This window comes from Triturus cristatus, chromosome 3_2 (assembly GCF_964204655.1).
Source record: "Triturus cristatus chromosome 3_2, aTriCri1.1, whole genome shotgun sequence".
Classification (NCBI taxonomy): Eukaryota; Metazoa; Chordata; class Amphibia; order Caudata; family Salamandridae; genus Triturus; species Triturus cristatus.
In genome coordinates this window covers 846,597,160-846,620,400 of record NC_140584.1, presented here as the reverse complement: position 1 = coordinate 846,620,400, position 23,241 = coordinate 846,597,160, and the positions used below count along the sequence as shown (strand labels likewise).

At 43.9% G+C, this 23,241-nt stretch overlaps 1 protein-coding gene across 2 annotated transcripts in view; it reads right to left on the bottom strand.

Annotated features, from left to right (window-relative positions):
• Window positions 1-17,839: 17,839 nt before the first annotated feature.
• Window positions 17,840-23,241, bottom strand: part of FOXN1 (forkhead box N1) — a 521,814-nt gene continuing 516,412 nt past the window's right edge. For both annotated transcript variants that reach the window (XM_085649114.1, XM_085649115.1), the window contains exon 11: window positions 17,840-22,792. In XM_085649114.1, the coding sequence (XP_085505240.1) occupies window positions 22,512-22,792 (281 nt within the window). In that variant the 3' untranslated portion in view covers window positions 17,840-22,511. The remainder of the gene's footprint in view (window positions 22,793-23,241) is intronic.

The following is a 23,241-nucleotide window of genomic DNA, read 5'->3' as shown; positions in this document are numbered from 1 at the left end:
TGTTATTTTCTGTATTCATGCGTCATGTTCTTGGTAGGGCAAGGGGGCTTGGATTAAGGTTCCCAGTGTTGTTTGCCGCCTGAGTTGTTTTCTATTTGGACATATCTCCAACCCCTCTTGGTACCCGCCCACCAATTTTTGCCCCACAGCAGTCTGTCAGAGACAAACGATAACAGTCTCTGTGGCTCTGTGAGGTCCACGCAAGTGGTCGTGCCATCCTGGCAAAGTGCAAATGTGAAACAAGCATCGGCAAATCGATAGGTCTTGCCTTGCCAAGCTGTTGCGATGGTTAGATTTTGTAAAATGTTTTGTTGCAAGCATATGCTACAAAAATAATAAGAATAAAAGGATTTGTTGTGCCTGAAAGTTGTAGCCATTTGCTTCCAGTAAAAATTAAAAACAAGCATTGGCATAGACAATAGGTCTCGCCTTTGGGACCATATAAGTATTTAGTTATGCAGCACAATATCCTTGGTGCAACAACATCAACTGTTGCATGGCTAAACACTTATAAGGTCCCAAAGGCGAGACCTATTGGCTATGCCAGTGCTTGTTCTAGTTTTCCAACTTATTAAAACTTTCGATCACGTTTTTCAAAATTGCAATATATTCTCTTTTTGAATAGGCTATTCATCATTGGACATTAATATCTTATGTGACCTAACTGGATGAATATTTGAGATGAAATCAGCGGCGGCTCCTCTGCTCTGGCGGAGGAGAATCACCCCCCTCCCACCAGCATCTGCAATTTTTTAAAAATACTACGGTAATAAACCAGGCTTATTATCATTTTATTTTTCTCTCCCGGGTGAGTGTTGGGGGCAGGGCCATCGCTGGGTCAATCACAGTGGGGGAGTGGTGGGCACTGTTGTCAGTGCGCATGTGGGTTTGGCCGGCCAAACCGACATATGCACTATAGCTGTCTCTAACCTGAGGTGAGTTGCCAGGTTGGAGGCAGCAGGCAGAGGCTTCCAGTCTCTGAGAGCAGTGTCAGGATTGGCCACAGAGGATTCTGGGGCCTGTGCTGGTGAGGAACAGAAGAGAGGCGATGCAGCAGGTAAGATATTTTTAATTTGTTTTTGTTGTTGTCATTCGGCACCCGCCTCCCCGCTATTCAGCCCTGGTACCAGCCGCTACTGGATGAATTCAATTAGGATAATGATTCCTTCAGAACAATGTGGTGAGAAGTGTATTTCATTCTAGCTTGGGATAGCAAATAACGAGAATTCACATGCAACAACAGAATATCTTTTAGAGAGTCCTATTATGTATTTCTGTTTATCCCAATAGCTGTCCTGTTGTGATTAAGAGTGGCACTGTTAATAGGAAGGAACATCTACATCAGTAGATTTGGCTAACACTATATAAAGATGAAGATTGTGGGTCCTTTCCCGGTATTTTTATTGTTCTTTGGAAAGGCTCTATTCCAGTTTTAACAGTAACATGATTACGTTTGCAGAAGTATTGATTCCTAGCTCGGTCTCCCTAGAAACTTGTCAACCTGAAAGGTATTGTACTTAGATAGAAGAATGTATTTCCATTTAGCTCAGTGTATACGGCAACCACCCCAGCAAGACTAGGACCGTGGGATCCTGCTATAGGCTTTTAGACTCCATTTTACTAGGATATTTTTATTGTCATTGAGATGATTGAGGCCACTTTAATGATCCTTTCCAACCACCTATCAAGTTACATTGTTGACATAAAATCTTTCAGTGTTCACACTTTTTCCGTCCATGTAGATCAAGCCGCATGGACAATTCTGTTTGAATTTTGTTTTTAACTTGAGAAAGTACCACAAAGTAATCCTGATCCATGCTCATCTGCTCTAACCTTGATAGAGGCAAGGTTTGGAATCTGTGTTAAGCTCACGGCAATCTGTAACAGACACAGCTGCAGTTTAGTATTTAATTAGAACTTTGTGCTTAGTCGATACAGAGAACCTGAGCAACCATTTGGAACTCTTCGAACATCCAACATATCCACACTTAATTTAAAAATTGTTATTCATTGGGAAATCATTTTGCATGAAACATCACAAACACAAGAAACTAGGTGAGTGAAGCAATGTAATAGGCCAAAGAGAGTGATAGATTTGAGGGAGTCGTGCCAACTGCAGTACCGTTTCCCTTGAGTTTATATAATTTGAACACAAATTATTAATAATATTTATTTGAAGAGTTTTATAAAGCGCGAACATGACCCTTACGGGTATCAGAGGGCTGTATATAGAGGTGAAAGCACGAATAAACCAACATAATGGCACAAATTATGTATTTTAAGTCGACACACTGTCAAACAAAGGGGGGAAACAATCAAGGTCCGGGGCTGGAGAGTTGGCCTGACCACTACAGTTTCAGAAGGAACATAGAACTAGATACAATTGAACAGACAAGCATAAAATAAATCGAAACAATGGTGTAAAATAGATAGGGATGTGATGCCATCCTTCAAACACGGCGGGGGGGGGCGGAGGGGTATGGCTGCAACCAAGCACCTCTTCAGTAGGGGGTGGGGCGACAGGCACTCTGCATTGTTGGGGAGTGGGTAGTTTGAAATCCACTGGCAGGGGGGCAGGGAGTGGGGAGGCAAGGGAGAGGGGTAGTGTATTAATGTTCTATGTTTTGTTTTTGAATCAAAAAGTGCCATGGATTAGATTCCATTGCCTCTGTTCTCAATTCAACTGTAAAGTATGCATCCATGTGGTGCTCTAGCTGGGCTGGGCGTGACTGCCCTTCCATGTCTATTCACCTGGTTACGAAAATGTGGAAAGTGGTGGCTGCTCCTCACGATGTGCCCATTGGTTTTCACATGCTTTATACACATAATCTATGGCTGGGACTCCGATAGAAACGTCATTATCCATTCTAACGTGGAATGTAAACAGGTTGGGGGACAAAATAAAGCGCGGGTTGTGTTGCAGTATCTTAAGAGACAGGCGTCCGATCTAGTTTTGATGCAAGAAACGCACTTAGTGGGGAATAAGTGTAAGGCCCTTACGCAATGGGGCTACAAGTAGCTGGTCCGTGCTGGGTTAACCTCGGACTCGAGGGGTACTTGGATTCTAGTTCGGAAAAGTCTCACACTCACTGCCACCCACACATGGGCGCATCCTTAGGGAAGGTTTGCAGTTCTAGAGGCCAGCTGGGAGGGAAAGCCGTTAAATGTGGTCTCTGCGTATCTTCCCACTGCCCTGGGTAAGGAGGTGCCTATTGACTTAGGGAAAATTTTGGTAGATCTCCCCATCGGCACTCTAATTTTGGGAGGGGATTTTAATATGACTTTGGACGACCATAGGGACAGATTTCCTCAACGTCCCCTGACGCGCCCCAATACACAGATGGAGGATTTCACGTGAGCTATGGGCCTGGCAGATGGCACGCCCTGCAACCAGACTCGACCCACTATACCTATTACTCCAATGCACACAAGAGCATGTCCCGCATAGATTACTTTCTCACACATCTAGCAGATATCAGACTTTTTAGGCATCCACGTGGTCTGCCGAGAGGCATTGCGGATCACTCTCCCGTGTGGATTGAGCTTACTCATTGCAATACCCGGCATTGTAACACTATTGTCCTCAGTCCCTGGTTGCTCAAAATTCCAGACATAAAAGAGGAGCTGCTTACGCAGACAGACCACTATTTTAATGAAAATGTCGGCTCCGTGGAATCCGCACAGATAATATGGGAAGCCTATAAGGCGGTTTTGAAAAGGCAGGCCCTGGCGCTAAAAGTGGGACATGTCAAGCAACAAACTCAGCAGCTTTCCCAGCTGGAGAGTGAACTCCTGCGGCTGGAGGTGCTAAATGCCTCCTCACCCTGTGCGGACACCACGCGTCAACTAACTGTTAAGCTGCTATAATACAAAACCCCGGCGGGGTAGAAGACTCAGGCTAGACTACAACAAATGCAGCATAGGGTTTATGAGATGGAAGACAGGGCAGGGAAAATATTAGTCTGGCTGGAGAAAAGGGAACAAGGGAAACGCTGGGTACCCAGACTCACTATCAAAGGGGCGGAACAGATCTCGGATCCGCAAGACTGAGCGTTTGCTGACCATCTAGAAAAAGTCTATACCTCCTCAACTAAGTATACGTCTGAGGACTCCCGTCAATTGCTGGTAGATATGCGCTTACCTACCTTGTCAGAGTTAGATAGGAACGTCATGAAAGAGGATATAACTGATGAAGAAATATGCAAAGCCATATATAGTATCCAGTCAGGGAAGGCGATGGGGCCCAACGGGGTTCCTATTGAATTTCTTAAGTCCATGGCCCAAAAGATCATGCCTCACCTTAACAATATGAATACCGAAAGCCTTGAGAAAGGAGTCCTGCCGGAAGACCAGCATCTGGCTTCTGTTGTTGTCATTGGAAAGCCGGGTAAACCCTCTGACAGTTGCGGATCCTACCGACAGATTTTGTTAAATAATGTCGCTTCCCGCCTGGTGTCAGTAATTCCTTCGTTGGTCCACGCTGACCAATCTGATTTCATGCCTGGGAGGTATACGGCTCTAAACATTCGCTGTATTCACAATGTCCGTGGGCACCAAATCTCTATAGCGGAAGATGCAGTAGTGCTCTCTTTAAATGCCTCCATGGCATTCGACTCTATAGAATGGCCGTATCTCTTCAAGGTGCTAGGAAGCCTGGGGTTTGGCCTGAAGTTTCTTGGGTGGATTAGGCTCCTATATACTGATTTCTGGGGTCAAGTAAAGGGCAACGACCGCATGTCCCAAATGTTCCCATTGGGCAGAGGCACCAGACAAGGCTGCCCCCTGATTTTCTCCTTAATCCTTGAACCACTGGCATCCTGGGTGAGATGGGACATCTCCATCAGAGGGCTGAAATGGGTGGGAAGACACGAAGATAAGATCTCGCAATATGTGGATCATATCCTGGTATATCTAGCGTCCCCATATGCCTCAATACGTAACCTTTTGAATCTTTTTACAAATTTTGTCAAATACTCCGAATATGTCATCAACTGGAACAAGTCGTACTGTTTGTCCTTCGGGGTCCAGTCCACAGGCTCCCTCCGGAATGTGAGCTTGAAATAGCCTCTGATGGATTCCGATACTTAGTGGTCTATGTTACACCTAATCCCCAACTCTTTTACGAGAAAAATCTAGGCGTCCCCTTGGAAAGGCTGCGTAGTGATGTTAAATACAGGAGATCCCTGCCGCTTTCTCTGTTAGGCTGAGCCGCCCTGTTTAAAATGCTGGCTCTTCTGCGATTTCTGTATAGCCTTCAGAACTGCCCATTTAGGGACCCTGACTCTTATTTTAAAAGTATTGAAAGTGAGGTCCGAGTGCTGTTTTGGAACAGGGGAGCGCCTCACAGAGCGCTGCAAACATTGACTAAAGGGTGGTATGATGGGGGGATTGTGCTTCCGGACATACGACTTTACTATTGGGCAGCACAAATAGTGGCTATATATCACTGGCTATACCGTTCTTCGATGGACCCAGCATACATGCTAGACAGATATCTGATGGGAAAAGAGGGGTGCTTAGTAGCTTTATAACGAAGGTCCGGAAAGGGAGATACCTGGGCCCTACTGCACAAACGGTTGGCATTTGGCATCAGGTCACTAAACGCCTGGGTTGGTCCGGAGTATTGACCCAGGCCACACCCTTATGGTCTACTCTAAAACTAGGGCTCCTGTGTTATCAGCTAGGCTTTAATAAATGGGACACAACTGGAATTTCCACCATAGATCATTTAGTAAAGCAGGGCAAAATCCTTACATTTAGTGAAATACAACAGAAATACGAATTGGCTCAGGGGGAGATATTCCGCTACCTGCAGATCCGCCACGCACTTACAGCAGCACTTCCAGACCTAGGTAACCTGCCAAAATTGTCCCCCCTGGAGGACCGGCTGCTCTCGGAGCCCATTCTGGACAAAGCCATATCACTAACATATCGCAAACTCTGTAACAACTTGCCAGACTCCTTGCAGGCTCTGCGAGAAAGGTGGCAGGCCGATATTGGACATATTGAGGACGAGGACTGGCAGACAGCACTGATGTCTCCAAGAGAAGCTGCCATCACTCTTCGTTTTCGGCTAATCGAATTAAAAATTCTTCACAGAACATATCTCACTGGGATAACTTTCGCGAAAATGGGAACTAGACTAAGTGTTTTATGTCTGCGCGGCTGTCATCAAGAGGCAACCTTCTATCATACTATATAGGACTGTCCAATCCTCCGCCATATATGGGATGGGGCAAAGAACATGCAGGATGCAATTGGGAAACAGATAACACTCACACCATCGCTGAGACTTCTGAACATTTGGGAAGCTACTGATCTCACAGTAGTGGAACAGCAATTTGCCACACTAGGGTACACGTTAGTCAAGACGGCGATAGCAAGAAATGGGGAGCAGCGGAAAGACCATCAACTGGGATTTGGGCGACTGAAATGGATAAATGCATGATCGCGGAAACAGAAGTGTATAAACCTAGAGGATGCCCTCAGAAACGGGATATAAAATGGGGCAGGTGGAATGCGCACACAGGTGACCTATGTATATCCCCAACTGTTGAAATGGAAATGTCAAGGCGCAATGGACATTTATCCGAATCGCTGGACTGATTGAATATACACTGTTGTCGTGGCCACATGATGTAACGTGTTTGAAGATATGCATACTGATGCTTTGTGATTCTTTGCAGTTTGAACTCAATACAAAAATAATTAAAAATCTGTAGACGGGCTTGAGAAGGAGTACAGGTTGGTGCTGTTAATGTTCACTCAAGAGTAGCCATGTGACATGTTTCTTGAATGATGCAGTGGAAGGATTGGACCTGATTTCGGAAGTTATTTTCTTTTTGAATTTGGGAGGTTTCAAAAGTACGGTGGGTGTACTTTTTAGGATCCGAGATGAGCCAGATAGTTCAAGCCTTGTCACCAAGTAGACCGGGCTGTTGTGATGTATGGCTTTATGCGCCAAGCAAGCTATCTTGAAACGTATCCTATCTTCGATAGATAGCCAATTTAGTTGCATAAGGTTGGTGGAAATGTGGTCATGCTTTCTGGCCCAGTGATGAGCATGGCCGATGTGTTTAGAGTGACTCTGAGCGGGGCCAGGCTAGCTTTGGGAAGCACAGCAGGGGTCACCAAAGTATATTCCAGTCGAGAGATAACCAGGGATTGTACTGCAGGCCGTACGTATGTCTTCAGGGGGAAGGAAAGGCTTGATTTTCTTAAGGGCGTTGAGTTTAAAGTTGGCTCCCCTAATAGTTGCACTGATGTGCCCTTGCATATTTAGGTATTTGTCCAAGGTAATGCCTAACGATTTAGCGGAGTCAACCACATGAGGGGTGCAGTTAGGAGCATTGAGTTTTTTAAGGCAATCAAGGGTAGGTGCAGAGTGGTTGCGGGGGGGGGGCAATCAGAAGAAATTCAGTTTTGAGAGTATTTGACAAAAGATGGTTCTGGGCTAACCATTGTTGAGTTTGTGAGAGTGCATCATTTAACATTTTTATGTCCTTGAGGAGATCTTCAAGTACAGTTGCTGTCATCTGCATACATGTGGTAATGAATGTTAGAATGGTTCAGAATGTCGGTGAGTGGGAGAGAGTGCGGAACCTTGAGGAACTCCAATCGTGGAAGGGGTACTGGTAGCCAGGGAATGGTTAACTTTGATTCTTTGGGTGCGGTTATGTAAGAAAGAGGCAAACCAATTTAAGACCGGACTAGAGAGACCCATCCTCTGTTGAAGAAGAGCAATTAAGTTATCAGGTTTGATGGTCTCAAATGCTGAGGACAGGTCAAGAAGGATCAGAAGACAAGGGACATTTTGATCAAGGGAACTCAGCATCATCCACAATGTAAGCTAGTGCAGTTTCAGTACTATGCCCTGCTCTGAAACCCGATTGATAGAGGTCAAGGAGTTGAAATCTCTCTATGTGGTTGCAGAGCTGCGTGTGGACGCATTTCACAACCAATTTAGCTAGAGTCATGATGTTGGTGATAGGCTGGAAGTTGTTAGGATCAGATAAATCAGTGTTGGGCTTCTTGTAATGTATTGTATGGTATTGCATTCTTATATAGCGCGAACTGTCACCCTACGGGTATCCTGGCGCTGTAGCCTAGACAGATGGATTCCACAAAAACTAGCCTGATTATTAGTGGATAGCATTGCTCTCATTCCTGGGTAACAGCCAAGTCTTCAAACTCTTTCTGAAACATAGCAAAAAGTTAGCTTGTCTGATACTCTGAGGTAGCTCATTCCAAAGGCGTGAGGCTGCTGTGCCAAACGCCCTGCCTCCCATCCTAGATTTCTTAAATCTGGTAGTTGTTACCAGATTTGCACTGGAAGAGCGAAGATGTCTAGTAGGCTTGTACCAGGTGAATCTCTCTTGCATAGATAGAGGGCCCATATTGTGCACTGCTCTATATACGATGCATAGAGATTTGAAGCTAACTCTGTCCCTAATAGGCAGCCAATGAAGGTCTCACAAAGCCATTGTGGTAGAGGAGCTCATTGCCTGTTTAGTGCCAGCTTTGCTGCTATAGACTGGACTCTTTGCAACCCCTGCAAGATATATTGTGAAGCTCCCAAAAGCAAGGAGTTGCAATAGTCCAGTCTACACAGAATTATGCTCCTCACCACCAGGGGTCTAGCCTCATTAGGTAGAAGTGGAAGAATCTGCCAGAGCGCTTTTAGCAAGACAAAGCAAACACTGATCGTTTTATTAGTCTGTGACACCATTTGAAGATTTTCATCAATCAGGACGCCCAGGTTACGTACTGTTTTAACTGGGACCAGGGGGTCATCCCTCGGGGTAATTCTAAACTCGCATGGTAAAAGGTGTGTCATTTTAGCAGCAGCGCAATATACCACCTCCGTTTTCCCCCCATTGAACTGCAGAAAGTTTACTTTAAGCCAGCCAGAAACCCGACGCATGCATTCCTGGAAGGTATCCATGGTCATCGCATGCTTCCCTTCCAGGGAAAACACCAATTCAGTGTCGTCGGCATAGTTAACCAAATCAATCCCATAAGATTTTATAATGGTAATCAGGGGGCGTGGATATATGTTGAAGAGAATGGGGCATATTGCCGAACCCTGCGGCACTCCATGACATACCGGAGACTTGGAGAAGACATACGGTGTCATGGTTACAACCTGTCGTCTTCCTGACAAGTACGATTGCAGCCATTTCAGGGCTCGACCTTTCACACCCAGTCTCGCCAGCCTTACCATCAGCACTATGTGGCTCACCGTGTCGAATGCGGCCGACAAATCCAGCAACACTAACACAGATGAGTTACCATTGTCGGCTCGCATTCACAGATTGTCCAGTACAGTTGCCAGGGCTGTTTCCGTCCCATGAACTGGGCGGAAACCAAACTGATCCCTATCCAATAGGTGATTGTCTTCATGATAGCATGATAGGGATGTGCTGATGGCCTTTTCCAGAATTTTTATAGGATAAGGCAAAAGGGATATTGGCCTAAAGTTAGCTGGGTTTGTTGGATCCAAAGAAGGTTTCTTGAGCAGAGGGGTTACCACTGCCTGCTTCCATGCCTCTGGGACCACGTCTTCTTCCAAGGATTGACAGCAAATCTGTTGCATCCATGGGAATACTTATGGTCCATACCCCTTCCAGATCTTATGAGGGGTGGGGTCTAGGGGGGACCCAAAGGATACACCTTGAGCGAGACTATTAAAGAGCTCCTTAGTGAGAGGTTGAAAGCACTCAAAAGACGTTTCTGCCAAGATTCCTTAGCTAATATCTGAGGTAGTACAACCTGGCTGCTAGTATTACCTAGCTCAAGACCCCCAACAATTTTGGCGATCTTTTCATCAAAGAAAGTGGCGATTTCATCGCACAGTTTCTGCGATGCACCCACTTTATTGCCCATACAGGCGGGACTGGAGAGATCTGTTATGATGTTAAAAAGAGTCTTTGTGCTATTAGGCGCGTGTAAGATAGAGTTAGCATAAAAGAGTGCTTTAGACTTGGCGATGGTCTCCTTATATTGAGCCTGCACTAGTTTCAGCTGTTTCCTATCTGATTCTAGGTAAGATCTTCGCCACCTTCTCTCAGCCTGTCGTCATGTATTTCACATTAATTTTAGCTCCTCACTAAACCAGGGAGCTGAGGGATCCCTTCTATTCTTTATTCGTTTCATGGGAACATGTCTATCTAAAATATTAGTAATATAATTACAATAAGTTTGATAGTTCTTGTCCACTGAATCATCTGGAGCAAAGAAGGTCTGATTGGAGAATATTGGGTCTGATCCATCTTTTGATAATTTGGCCCAATCTCTTCCCTTTCGATAGGTCACTGAACAATTGTTATTGTTCATGGAGTTGGGCATTGTAATCCTAAAGTAGATTAATGAATGGTCAGTCCAACTTTGGGGCAGTATATCGATCACCTCCGTTTCAGTCCGATTTGCGAACACGAGATCCAACACATGTCCTCCTGAGTGAGTTGGTTCTTGTACTAACTGATTTAAGCTAAGGTTTTCACATGTATGTCGCAGATCTCTCAGATGGTTCCCTAAGGTCCCATTGTCCCATAGGTTAAAATCCCCTAGAAGCATAATTCTGGAGTGTGTCAGGGTCAAAGCACCAATGGTATCGAGCAGTGCCTGGTACTGAGTATCTAAGCCTGGAGGTCTATAACAGACCATTCAAGTTAGCAGCATTCCTTTTGTCTCTTGCAAAGTGAATCCCAATAGCTGAATCCCAGCAACCTCATCAACCTGTAGGGGTGCGAAGTTCTATCTTTCTTTGAATATTACCCCGACCCCCCCATCTCTTCTAGAGACCCTAGGTTTGTAAAACATCTTATAGCCTCCTGGACAGGCAAAACCCAGCTCAACAGAGGAGTCAGTGCTGGTCCAGGTCTCTGTAATAAATAAAACATCCAAATCCATGTCTTCTAGCAGACTTGACACCTCCTGATGATGTTTTATCAAAGATCTACTATTGATCAGGCCAGACATTAATACAGCACTAGCCTGTGACAGAGCTACTTGATGCCTCCCCCTTCCCTCTCACCGATACTGAGCAGTAGTTCTTCAGAGTAGCTTATCCTCTCTTTTGTCCAACGGGAAGCGTTGCTGGCGCTGGGCACGGCCAGTGCGCGGACGGGCACCGACGGGCTTGCCTCTGGCGCGCCTTTGGCGCGCCCCTGCCGCACCCTTGCACGCTTGCATAGCTCCTCCTAAATAGGAAGACAGTTGGGAGCCGGCCAATCGCTAGAGCGCTGACCAAGATGATGCTGAGGAAGTATAGTATTCCCTACTTCCCGCTGAAATAGCGAGATGAAATGAAGATTTTTATAGTGCGGGTAAGTTATCAGTTTCTCTCTTAAAAAACTTAGCAGGTAGTGGATTGCTGAAATGGTTGGAAGGATTTAAGGATGCCATAGCGTGGAGCAGCTCAGTGACATCTGGCAGGAGAAAGGAATTCCAAGAGGCGTCGTTTTTGGGAGAATAACCAAAGGTTAAATACACTACCGACGGTTCTGCAGGCTCAACTAATGATGCGGAGTAGTTCCGTGCCCGCAGAATGGGTGTCATGTTGCAGCTCAAGTTCAATTTTTCTTGTTTTTTCAGAGACGTCAACTGAGAAGTCCTCCCCACTAGGAAGCAAAGTCATGGGAGTAGAGGTAGAGTTGGAAGATGGCTAGCTTGTTGCTTGATGATTTCAAAGAGCTTCTTGGGTCTATTTTTAGCGTTGTCCTGCTGAGCTCTGAAATGGTTGGTTTTAGCAATGTGGATGTGTTTGTTGTATGTACTTCTCAACTTCCTTAGCTGAAAGAGGCTTGTGGTGGAGGGCGCGTTTCTCCAAAGCCTCTTTGAGGGCCTAAGTTTGTGACGTTCAGCATTTAAGGCACCATTAAACCAAGGTTTGGATTCTTTGACTGGAATCCTTTGAGTTGCCTCGGTGCAATAGTTATGTTATGTTATGTTATGTTATTTATTCTTTTGTATAGCGCACGGCTACTCAAAAAGAGTGTCCCGGCGCTTTTGGAGAAGGAGGGCTGCAACACAATAACATACAACGTTAAAAAGACAAAAGGACCAAATGCCAGACAAATACATCCAGGAAAAACACAGGCTACTGGGTAAACAGCCAGGTTTTAAGGCCTTTCCTGAAAGCCAGTAGGCTGGTAGCTCCCCGCAGAGTGAGTGGTAGAGAGTTCCACAACTGTGGCGCCAGAAGTCCAAAAGAGCGGCCTCCCAGGCGAGCTCTCTTTACACGCGGAACAACCGCCAGAAACAGGGATTCCGACCTCAAAGACCTGGTCGGCTGATAGAAGACCAGTCTCTTTTGCAGATACTTTGCTCCCTCCGCGTGGAGAGCTTTGTAGGCTAGAGTCAGAGCCTTGAACACGATCCGTTTCCGGATCGGGAGCCAATGCAAACTTTTCAATAGGCCCGATACACTGGCCCGTCTATTTAATCCGAAGATAGCTCTCGCGGCAGCGTTCTGCACCACTTGGAGCCGCTGCAGCAAATACTCCGGCAGGCCCAGGTAAAGAATGTTAGAATAATCCAACCTGGACCCGATCAAAGCCTGCACTGTCAGTTTCCTATGCTCCTCAGACAGCAGGGGAAGGAACCTCCGCAGCATCCTAAAGATGCCGAAGCAGGTGCCCGACACCCCCAGGATCTGGGATTTCAATGTTAACCCCTTATCCATCTTGACTCCCAAATTCTTGGCTGCTTGGGAGGAACAAGACGGGGGAAACATACTAATTGGCCACCAGGCCTGCCATTCTGGCTCTGTGTCGCACCCAAAGAAGAGTACCTCCGACTTATCGGAATTGCACTTGAGGCTGTTCAGTTGGAACCATTGAAAAACAGCCCCAAGGCAATCCCGGATGCTCTCCCCGTCAAAAATATTAGCCACAGTGCTAGCGTAGTGATCAGAGAGATCGTTAAGGTTGGTCATGTTAGGAGGAGGCTTGAGCCTATTCTTGGTGATGGAAGTCAGAACATTGATGTAGATGTCTCTCAGATTGCGAGTCAGTTGTTTAGCTCTAAGAGGTTAGCCCTGCCTGCACGAAACCTATTCTAGGATGTGGAAGGAAATTTGATGATGATCCTACCAGTCACAGGGTAAAATGTCACCCAGTTGTATGATATTGTCTTTAGCTATGATAAGGTTGAGGGTGGCACCCTTGTTGTGGGTAGGTCCCTTACATAACTGTGAGAAGTTGAGATCGGAGAGGAAAGCCTTAAAGGAGCAGATTAAAGGATCATTTGTGCTATTCCAATGGAGGTCAAAGTCTCCGAAGAAGATATGACAGTTGGTCAGAGCACGAGCTAATGACCTCCATGATTTGCTCTATGAAGAGCAGATTGTCACCTGGTGGATGGTAGATTGTGTGAAGAACACAGACAATCTTGCCCTTATTCCATATTTCAGTGACTAGTTGCTCACATGAAGACAGCAAAGCAATTTGATATTGCTTTATAGTGAGGCTGGAGCGATGAATGCAGGCAATGCCCCCTCCCGTATTAACAAGTCGATCGCATTTGATAATGACATAGTCAGGAGGGATTAAGATGTGTACAACAGGGGAGGAGGCATCATTGAGCCAGGTTTTAGTGAGAATCAATGGGTCCAAATCTTGTGATATGATGAGTTCAGAAATATAAGCTGCATGTTTCACAGCCGATCTGCAGTTGAGCAGCATCGATTTGATGTGAGGGTTGGTAGTGACCCCTTCATGATGAGAGGTAGTTATTTGAAGTAGGTTTTCCGTCTTGACCGATCTGAGGTTAACCCTAGGATCCCTGTCAGGGTCAGAGGTAATAGTAGGGATGTTGATAGTTGTTAGAGGAGGAAAAAATCCTCAAGCCATTGTACAATGATAAAAGAGCAATAGTGTCCTCAGCCGACAACTGAGGCTGAAACCTAAGAGGCCTAGAATGGTGGTTAGGGAAAGGCCTAGAGCTCCAACTGGAGTTTGGTGAGGAGAGGATGACGGACTGTTCGTCCCTGCTGTAAAAAACTCTAGGTTGATTGAGTTGATCTGTCCTCGGGAAGGGATGTATATTCCAGACCTTTTCCATCATCAAGGAGAACTGTAAAAGGGTCTGCATAATCTTTGACTGCAAGGAGATCCTGCTTGAGGTCAGCAATCTTCTCCTCAAGGTAAGGGTGGTTAATGCACTCCGCCACCGACCCAGAATGAGACACTGGGTCTGACCCAGTTGAGAGAATGGTATTGGATGGCAGAGTATGTCCCTTACCATAGTTACAGGAGGAGATATAGTCTCGCTTGAAAATGGTCTTGACATCTACCAAGGGACGAGTATCAGCATGAAGGGGCGTAAGATTTGGTGCTAGGGGGTGCTGAGCAGATCCTAGTGTGAGATTAGTAACAGGCAATGTGGTTTTAACATGGGCAATAGGGGACGCACAGGAGGAAGAAGAAGGTGTGTGTGGGTAACGAGGAGAAGTACTGGGAGTACAAGGAGAGATAACAGAACGGAAAGTGGGTAAAGAGGGTGACGTGAAATTTGACGGGAGGAGTGGGTAAGGAGGAGAAGTACTGGGGACAGCAACTTGCCGGAAGTCCCTCGAGTAGGTACCGCCATTGCCCAGGGGAGGAATAACAGGGTTACATACATACCCACAGAGGTGTTGGATAGAGCAGAGTAGTAAATAGGTAAAGATGGGGGAGCAGAATTGGGGGAAGGTAAAGCGGGTGCAGATATTGAGGGTAGACTGCTATGAAGGAGCATGGTCGGGTTCAAGTTAAGTGTGTTTTTAATCCTCAAAAAGATACTATAAAAGCGCTTGAGGTTCAGGTCAGAGGCTTGAATAAGGATGTTCTCATTCATTATTGTATAAGGAAATGGTCAGATTTGCCTTAAGAGCAGGGGAGGGTAGTGTGGTTAAACGGAAACCGTGTGGTGTTTTGGTCAGTTGTTTGGAGTGAAGCGCAGAAGTTAGAGTCTTTCTCCATTGGGCTCTTCTGTTAGTGCAGAAGATGAGGTCTTTCACCACAGAGCCCTTCGTGGAAATATATGTGTCCGAGATAAGCGTTTCAGGACATCGTTTGAGGAGGTTGTGTTTGAAGGTCTTTTTCGCTTTCTTCGACAGGTTGGAGGGGTAGATAATCTTAAAAGAATTAAGACCTACCTGTGCAAGGTAGTCAGAGGAGCGAGAGGTGAGTTGAGCCATGATGTGGGTATGGATCAGAAAGGGCAGGAGAAATAATCCTGTTAGAGGAGAGCACTTAGAAAAAGAGGACGTAAAGTAGTCCAATTAAAGTCAAGAGAGAGCCTTGTGTCCTACAGAATAGAAATGGGCTGGTCAAGGTGCACGCCTTAACCGTTACAAGATGGCTGCCCCTTTATCCCTGAAAGAGCTGGAGAGCCAGGAAATGAGGAGCAGGCATAGGGACCCCGAAATTCTATAAAGGTCAAGAGTGAGCCTGGCGACCTCCAGGATTGAGATGGGCTGGTTGAGGTGCACTCCTTAGCCGTCACAAGATGGCCGCAACTTTATTCATATAAGAGCTTAATGGCAGAGAGACAGTCCTACTTTAGTTTCTATGACAGGAAAGAAGACTCCATTTTGTTGAGGTGCCCACGTGAGTGGCAGGGAAGAAGTAACAACAATATGGAGGGTAGATAGTTAGATCCACAGTGCCACCCCAAGAGTGATTATTTGATCATAAGAGCATTCTGTCCGGACGGCTCCAGATTAGTAGAAATGAAACTTGAGGGATTTGGATCCATATCAGAGCTAATCTCAGCTGCTGAAAGTATCACCTATGAAAACGTTAATTATGTTTCATATGTAAGTGTTTATGTTCTTTGGGCAGAGTAGGTGTAACACTGTCTAATGCCCCTTATTAACTATGTGATGGAGTTGATGTAAATATATGATTTAGAGAACTGTTGGTACATTAAGTACTAATGATTGTAATTATAAAATGAAAATAAGTATGTTATCTCTTTTCAGCCGTGAAGAAGCGGCACAGTCTGCCGCAAAACACGTGTTGGCTGAAAGCTTTCAAGCTGGCTCAACCAAGTAGAGACTGAATATTAGTTTGGTTATACTTCTGTCTAATCTTTATGTTCTATCCCTGGAAAGATGTCACTTGTTTTCCCTGTTGGTATGCTAATGTGAGCATTGCCTTTTGGTACTAATGTGATTAGCATTAATGAGGGAATATAGTTTAATGACAAGAGACCTAGATCTCAAATAAAGAGAGTGAATTATACAATTGTATTTTGGATTATTTTATGCGCCCAACCAATATTGTTATTAGAAATATTTATGTATACCTAGAGACGCAGATCCTTAGTGGATCCACACGCCAACAGCAATGCCGTGATTGGCTGGCCGCAACCTAAGAAGAAAGTTGCGGCCGCCATTTTGTGCATTGGGACTAAGTTTCCAAGGGGGAAAATAAAATGTAAAAGTGATAGAAGGAGTCAGGGTAGAGGTAAGGCAATGACATGCATCTGAATGAAAATGCTGTTTTCCTTTCAAATAAAGAATCAGTGGAATTAATCTGCTTTTCGAGTGAGTTTTCAACTGGGGATGTTTTGATGAGTAATTTATATTCCGTGCATACTTTTACCAAGCACTATTCTTTGGACGCAGTTGTCAGAGCAGATGCAGTGGTAGGACAGGCTGTGCTTAAGAACATTTTTGCTCAATCCTTCTTTAGCAGTTGGTTAATGTTTTGTTGATTCCATCTTCTCTGTTTAAGGCGCCTTGGTTATTCTAAAGCTTACTATTGTATTCTAATGTTTATTACTAATGCTAAAGATCCAATGAGGCATAAGGGAGCTCAAGAGTGACTCTTTTATAATCCTAGTTCTGTATCGTAGGTATCTTTGCTGAAGTCATAAACAACCGTTACTCCTCCCTGTCATGATACTTTGGATCAAGCTCCTTGAGGAGTAGTATAAAGTTGAGTTCTGTCACAAGAATTGTTCTCCAGCAAATGTCTGTACAACGCATTATGGAATTGGGAACGTTACTGGATTATTAAAGGGCCAGTCCCCTTATTACTTAAGTATTCAGAACTATTGTACAACTAGCAGCAATTACTTCAATTTCTGCATGTGTTTTCAGGTATTGTACAGCAGAAAGTAGGATTGTGTGCTTCAAGTAGTTTTTTTTTCATTGTCTTCATGTTGTTTTGATAAATGGTATGGAAAACTATTTGAAATTTGCTAAATCAGCCTTGGAATATATACAGCGGTTTACTAAATTACTGACTGTACAGTACTTTGAGTGCTTTTAAATGTACAATTTATTGCCCAATTAGTATGTTTGTAAATGAATATATGTATTGAGGAAGTGTTCTGGGCAGATTCTAATCTTTATGACTTCAGCAAATGTATCTATGACGCAAAACTAGGACTACAAGTGAATAACTTCCCCTTACTGAATAGTAATTCTAAAGTAGTTCTAATGACCTGACAAATGTGAAGATGTTGGGAGCGAGGGGCAGGTTAGTATACCTACAATGCCATTGAATGCATGCAATTTGCTTTACAACTTCGTAGTCTCACATATATAATTAGTAACATTCCAACATCACCCAAGGAATGTTGGGTTACAAGGTTTGTGTGGAAAAAAAGATACCAACTTACTTACCGTAGCATTACTTATATCACATCGCACATTACATTCAATTTAAAGAAGGTTGGGAGCTTAAAGAGGAAGAATAATATACATATCAGTTTTTCTGCTACTATAAATGTTGATGGGCTCTGTCTGGGTCGGGTTTTCTGATAGTGTACCTAATAGGTGGGGTCAGCAAGGCTGAATAGGAAAGCTGCAAGCTTCTTTAGTAAATTACCATATAAACCAGAGAAGATGGGAAAGTGGTCTTTATTCCAAAAGCTAAAGGGAAGGATCCACCATTCCCTTTTCACACAAAACACATTTGCATAGTAGTTCTCTATTTCCACCATGTTTTTTTAATTATTGTAAATGGCATAGTATATAGGTGCAGCAATTGTACATGTGCTCTCCTTTTTTATAGTGCCTGTACACAAAAATATTAACAATTCATTTGTTCTTGTTATAAAAAAATTAAATAAAAACTGACCACCCTACAGTTAGGGAAGTGATTCTGTAGCGGTTAAGCGAAGCTTAGAGCCAGCCTTCCTACTGGGGAACATCCGAACGCAAACAGAAAGGCATTAAGCAAATGACTTGGCAAGGAAGCGAGTAGCTTTTAGCTGATGGTTCATAGAACAGAAAGAAACATATTCTCCCAAATGTGTTTTCTATGTTGTGAATGACTTTTAAGGACAAAGGTGCATTGTTTGTTAATGTCAGTTTTGAAGTGCCCTGTTGCACTTTGGCTCCATTATTTGAACGTCACAAACATTTATATTTATAACGGTTTAACATGTTAGCTGTGCCAACAGTTATCAACCAAATAAAGTGATCTGATGCCCTTTTCTCGGAGACCTACGTTGGTTTTAAAGACAGAGTTGATTTGAATACCAGTATTTTTTAAAGGCACTTCACTGTGGTCCTAGACCCTAGTTACAAGTTCAGGACTACATTCCAATCCACATGCAAAGGGGACCTTGCACAGGATTTAGAATTACAGATTGTTTAATAAATATCACACCCTTTCAGTTTTCGCTTGATAGATTCCTGCATGGCCATTTATTCAGAGGAAAAGGACAGGAAAAAAGACGGTTTATGTGGAGATTGGTGTTTTTAAAATGAATCGGCATATTATGTTTTATTTCCATGTTTAAAACTTAGAATAAGAGGTTTATAGCAGACCAGTAAAAACCTCACCCCATGGTAATGATATTCACCAGATGTGGTAACTAACACACCCTGTTCTACACGATTTGTAATCCGGGCCTTAATAGTACTCCCACTAAATTCCAGATTACAATTGTGTGGAAAATGGTAGGGTATTTACTGGGCCCAGTGAATGCTGTTATACGGAGGTTCAGGGTCTACAGGGTGTGGCAAAACAGCCTAAACTGAGTTTTAATCTTTGAAATAAACATACCAAGCAGAATCGGTGTTTAAGACACCAACTGGCACGTGCTTCAAAAATACCATTTGCGATTCCTTATTAGCGAAAAATAAGGATTCGCTAATAAGGAATTGCAAAAGCCTATGCATGTATGAATCGGTAACAAATTAGCTATGCCTACAAATTCCTTAACTGCGACTCGCAAATTGCGACTCGCAATTAAGGAATGGCTTGCCATTCATTTCTTTGGGCCTACAGGCCCACAGGAATGAATGGGAATTGCATGCGCAATTTCCGAGTACCCATTAGGTACTCGCAAATTGCGCATGCAATTTCGAGGGTGCAAGGGTGTCAAAAGGACACCCTGTTGCACCCCTGAAATGGTAATGTGCATCCATGTTGCACACACACATGCTCCAGGGGCATGTGTGTGTAGCATGTAACTTTGAAAAATGCACTTTACAGCATTTTTCAAAGTTTTTGCAAATTACCGACCTGTTTTTTTTTTCTCGGTAATTTGCGACCCCTGATAGCGAAATCACTATTTTAAATTGCTTCCAGCAATGCATTTAAGGAATCGCAATTTGCGATTCCTTAAATGCAATCACAGTTTGCGATTTTTGCATTTGGAATGATGCATCCCAAATGCAAAAATAGGAGGCGCAAAGGGGCAGATTCTGGGAATTTTTAGATTGATGCATGGGGCCCCAAATACTTTGCCTTTTTTCCTGGCCATTTCCCTGCTTAAATTTCAGCAGGCTAGATTTGTCGAAACATGTCCCGGGAAAACAGTGACAATGAGATATTTCGGGATTTGGTCAGTGCGCACACATCTTTTCGCACAAGTATCAAAATTCAACATTGAACTTGTAATCATAGTCATTTGTCTCAATTGCGAGTGCCTTGTTAAATTATGACACTCCTAAAAAACACTTTTGCACAGCGTCGCAATTACAAGTGGATTGTACTTCTTCCCAGGTAAATATCAACACAGCAGAACTGCTGAGATTTATCAAGGAAGGCTTGGAAAATACCAGGACGTGTGAATTTTTGTGGACAATCATAAAAATCGGCATGTTCTCCAGCATTGCGGGAAAACTCATAATTGTTTCTCTTTATCTGATCCGATAAATAATGATCCTTAAGATATTGTTTTTTAATTGGTGCAATAAATATCGAAGAATTAATGAGGCACTCGATATAGAGGCTTTAGTATGCAGCAAATGAGAATATGGCCTTAAAACCCTCATTATAAGTTGTGGTATTTCACCCGAAGTGATAAATATAGATGAAATTCAGCTTCTAGCAATTCTGAGTCTCTCTTGGCCCAGAATTGCAATTCCAGGTTTTTCGACACCTGGGGGGATATTTACTATAAAATGCCGGAGAGCAGTGTTAAGCCAAATTTAGCAACGCCACGCTCTGACATTTTCAAAACACAGGGATGCACTGTATTAACAAAAATATGGTGCAGCCCTGAATTTTCCCCTAGCGCTGGTGCTAAAAAAGGTGCTAAGTGACAGCGCAAGGCACCCTTGCACTATGTTGCAAGGGTGTCTGCACTGAAGGTTTGATTGTTTATGTGTAGGATGGGAAACCTTCCTGCACATAAACAATCAATAATGGTGATTTGCTCTTTCTATGTGTGCTACAGAATGCAGCACACATAGAAAGAGCAAAAATCAAGGAGAAATTACAAATTTCTCCTTGTATCACCATTCTAAGACCAGGTATTACTTGGCCTCAGGTTTTGGTGCTGCCCCAGCCTTGTAAATCTGGGGCAGTGTAAAAAAGCAATGGGTGTTGCGGTGAAACTCCCACAGCAGCACCCATTTCCCACCCCTTTTCCCCAGCAGACTGCGGCTGTAAGAGGCATATTTACATTGTGACGGTAAGCCACGTTAAGTGGCTTAGCAGCACCTTGTAGATATGGGGAATGGCGCAACAGCACTGGAGCGTCAGAAAAAGTGACTCTCCAGTGGTGTTAGGGGCTTGTAAATATGTCCCCAGGTATCTGAGTAATGGGGGCTCCGGCTGTGAGCGACACCACAGCCCTGCCTTGGCCTGAAAGCTGCAGCAGGATAGAAGGAGCAAACAATGCTCCCCTCAGACAGTCACTAGCCTGCTTTTTGTCTCTGACACTGTTGAAAACTACCTGGAAAAGGACAGGGTCCCAGCAGTTATTCCACAGTTTGGGGGAAAACTCGTAACCAGTAAAATTTGGTGCAGGATACTCGTAATGAGGGCTAAGGAGCAGAGCTCAACTCTGCTAAATGAGTGTTCGACAATCTTGTATGCCAAGTGGCTGCTCTGCAAATGGCAAGATCACTCCCTCTTGATATTTTGCATACATTAACAGGACCTTCTATCCTTTTGACCAGATCATTATCATTGAAATGTTTGAGAGTTTTCAAATATAATGCTTTTTCGTCCACAATTGAAATCAAAGCTGATTGGAAATGAATTGTAAAAGGCCCCTTAGCATTTGTGTCTGTAGTGCATTCTTTGGTATTTAGTATCTTGGGACCGGATGTACTAATGTTGTAATAATTTGTTTCAGGAAACTGGCTGAATATGCAGGAGAACACCATTTCTGTGATGACTTTTAAATAAATAAACCTTTGTTTTAATCTGCAGCCCATTTACATTTTTTTTAAAGAAGTTTGTTTAAGAGATGTCAATGGTCCTCTGGACCACTGCCTACTTCCCAGCAAACAGTTTTGTAATATGTGCAAGTAACTTACGACCCCAACTGGGCAGTCAGTAATTTTTTAATGTCTTGTGACTGGATTACAGTCGTAAAACCATGATACAACACATACCGACTTGCAAATTGAAAGAGACGTATACAACACGCCCCTTCCAAATTGTGAATCGGTATTCATTGCAAACCACTTTTGAAAGTTGGTAATAATGTACTGAGTCATAAAATGTACCTGTAAAAACGTTTCGTTCCTCTAGACCTTGGAGTGTAGAGGGTGTGCAATACATATTTAGAACTTCACTCTTTTTCGTGAAATGAAAGGAAAACCTAGATCTGAATGATGTTCCATAAAATAACAGCTCTAGCTAACTACATTTTAATTTAAATGATGCGGTTCTTTGTTAACAAAGAAAATGCTCCATGTTCCTCCATGCTAAGGCAATGTGTGGCTTATATCAGATTAATTCATGACCTCTTCTTCATGCTGTAGGCCTTTCATGTAAAACATGGTTGAGAAGGACCCAGATGGAAGTATTGCTGAGGATGTACATTTTTGGAGCTGGTATTAGTGATCTGGAAATATCATTCACCTTTATTCAGCCATATCATGTTTTTACTGCCTTGCTTAAAACTTGATTTTCCACCTTTATCTCAGATTGTTTGTGTCCTTTGAGCATACACTCTGTGGTCTGTTTAAAAGTGTTAATCACAATATATTTGTATTCACTCCCTCCAGAAACGTGTTTTAGAACCACGGAGTTCAGTCATTTAAACTGTAGAGAAGCTCGAGGCACTAGCTAGACATTAATTTCCAAAAGGATGAAAGTGTGTCACACTAAAGCAACAGGTTTGGATCCGGAATTGTTCAGGTAAGCTGGTGACACTCCATCCAGCTCCATAAAGGATGAATAAACGCTGTTGTGGTGCAGGTCCGGTAAGCCCACCAGTGCCTTGTTAACTGGTGTGCTCAAGTCATTGACATTCCCAATGGTTGTCCCGCTCAAGCAGTTCATGTAGTTGGGAGGGTAGTGTGAGGAGGCTTGCGAAGGGGGCACCAGGATCAAAGGATCAAGGGATAGGCTGTCATCTTTCAGTTCTTCCCAAAGATTTCCTGTAATAATAAAGATATAAAAATCTCATCACATTCTGTTTATTTCTGCCATAAGCAAGTTATACACATCTTGATTACATGAGAGTGGTTCCTGAGACATTCTATAGCTCTGTATTATCAGGAGAAACAGTTCCTGTGAGAAAGTGCCCTCTTTTTGCATATTAGCCCCATCTGTTTGCTGAGCTGCTGATGTGCTTTGACTGAGTGTACCTTGGGCTCCTGCCAATCAGGTACCCAGGGCCTTTGTTCTTTCCCTAAAACTGCATTGAAAACAAAACCTAATTGGCATCCCTGGCCAAAGGTCAGCCCCTGGTAAATGGTACCACAGGTACCCAGGGCACTGTGACCAGGGAAGGCCTCTAAGGGCTGCAACACTTATTGTGCCACCCTTAGACTTCCTGTACCTTTACACTCCCACACTGCCTTTGCAGGCTGCGTGTTTTGGTGCT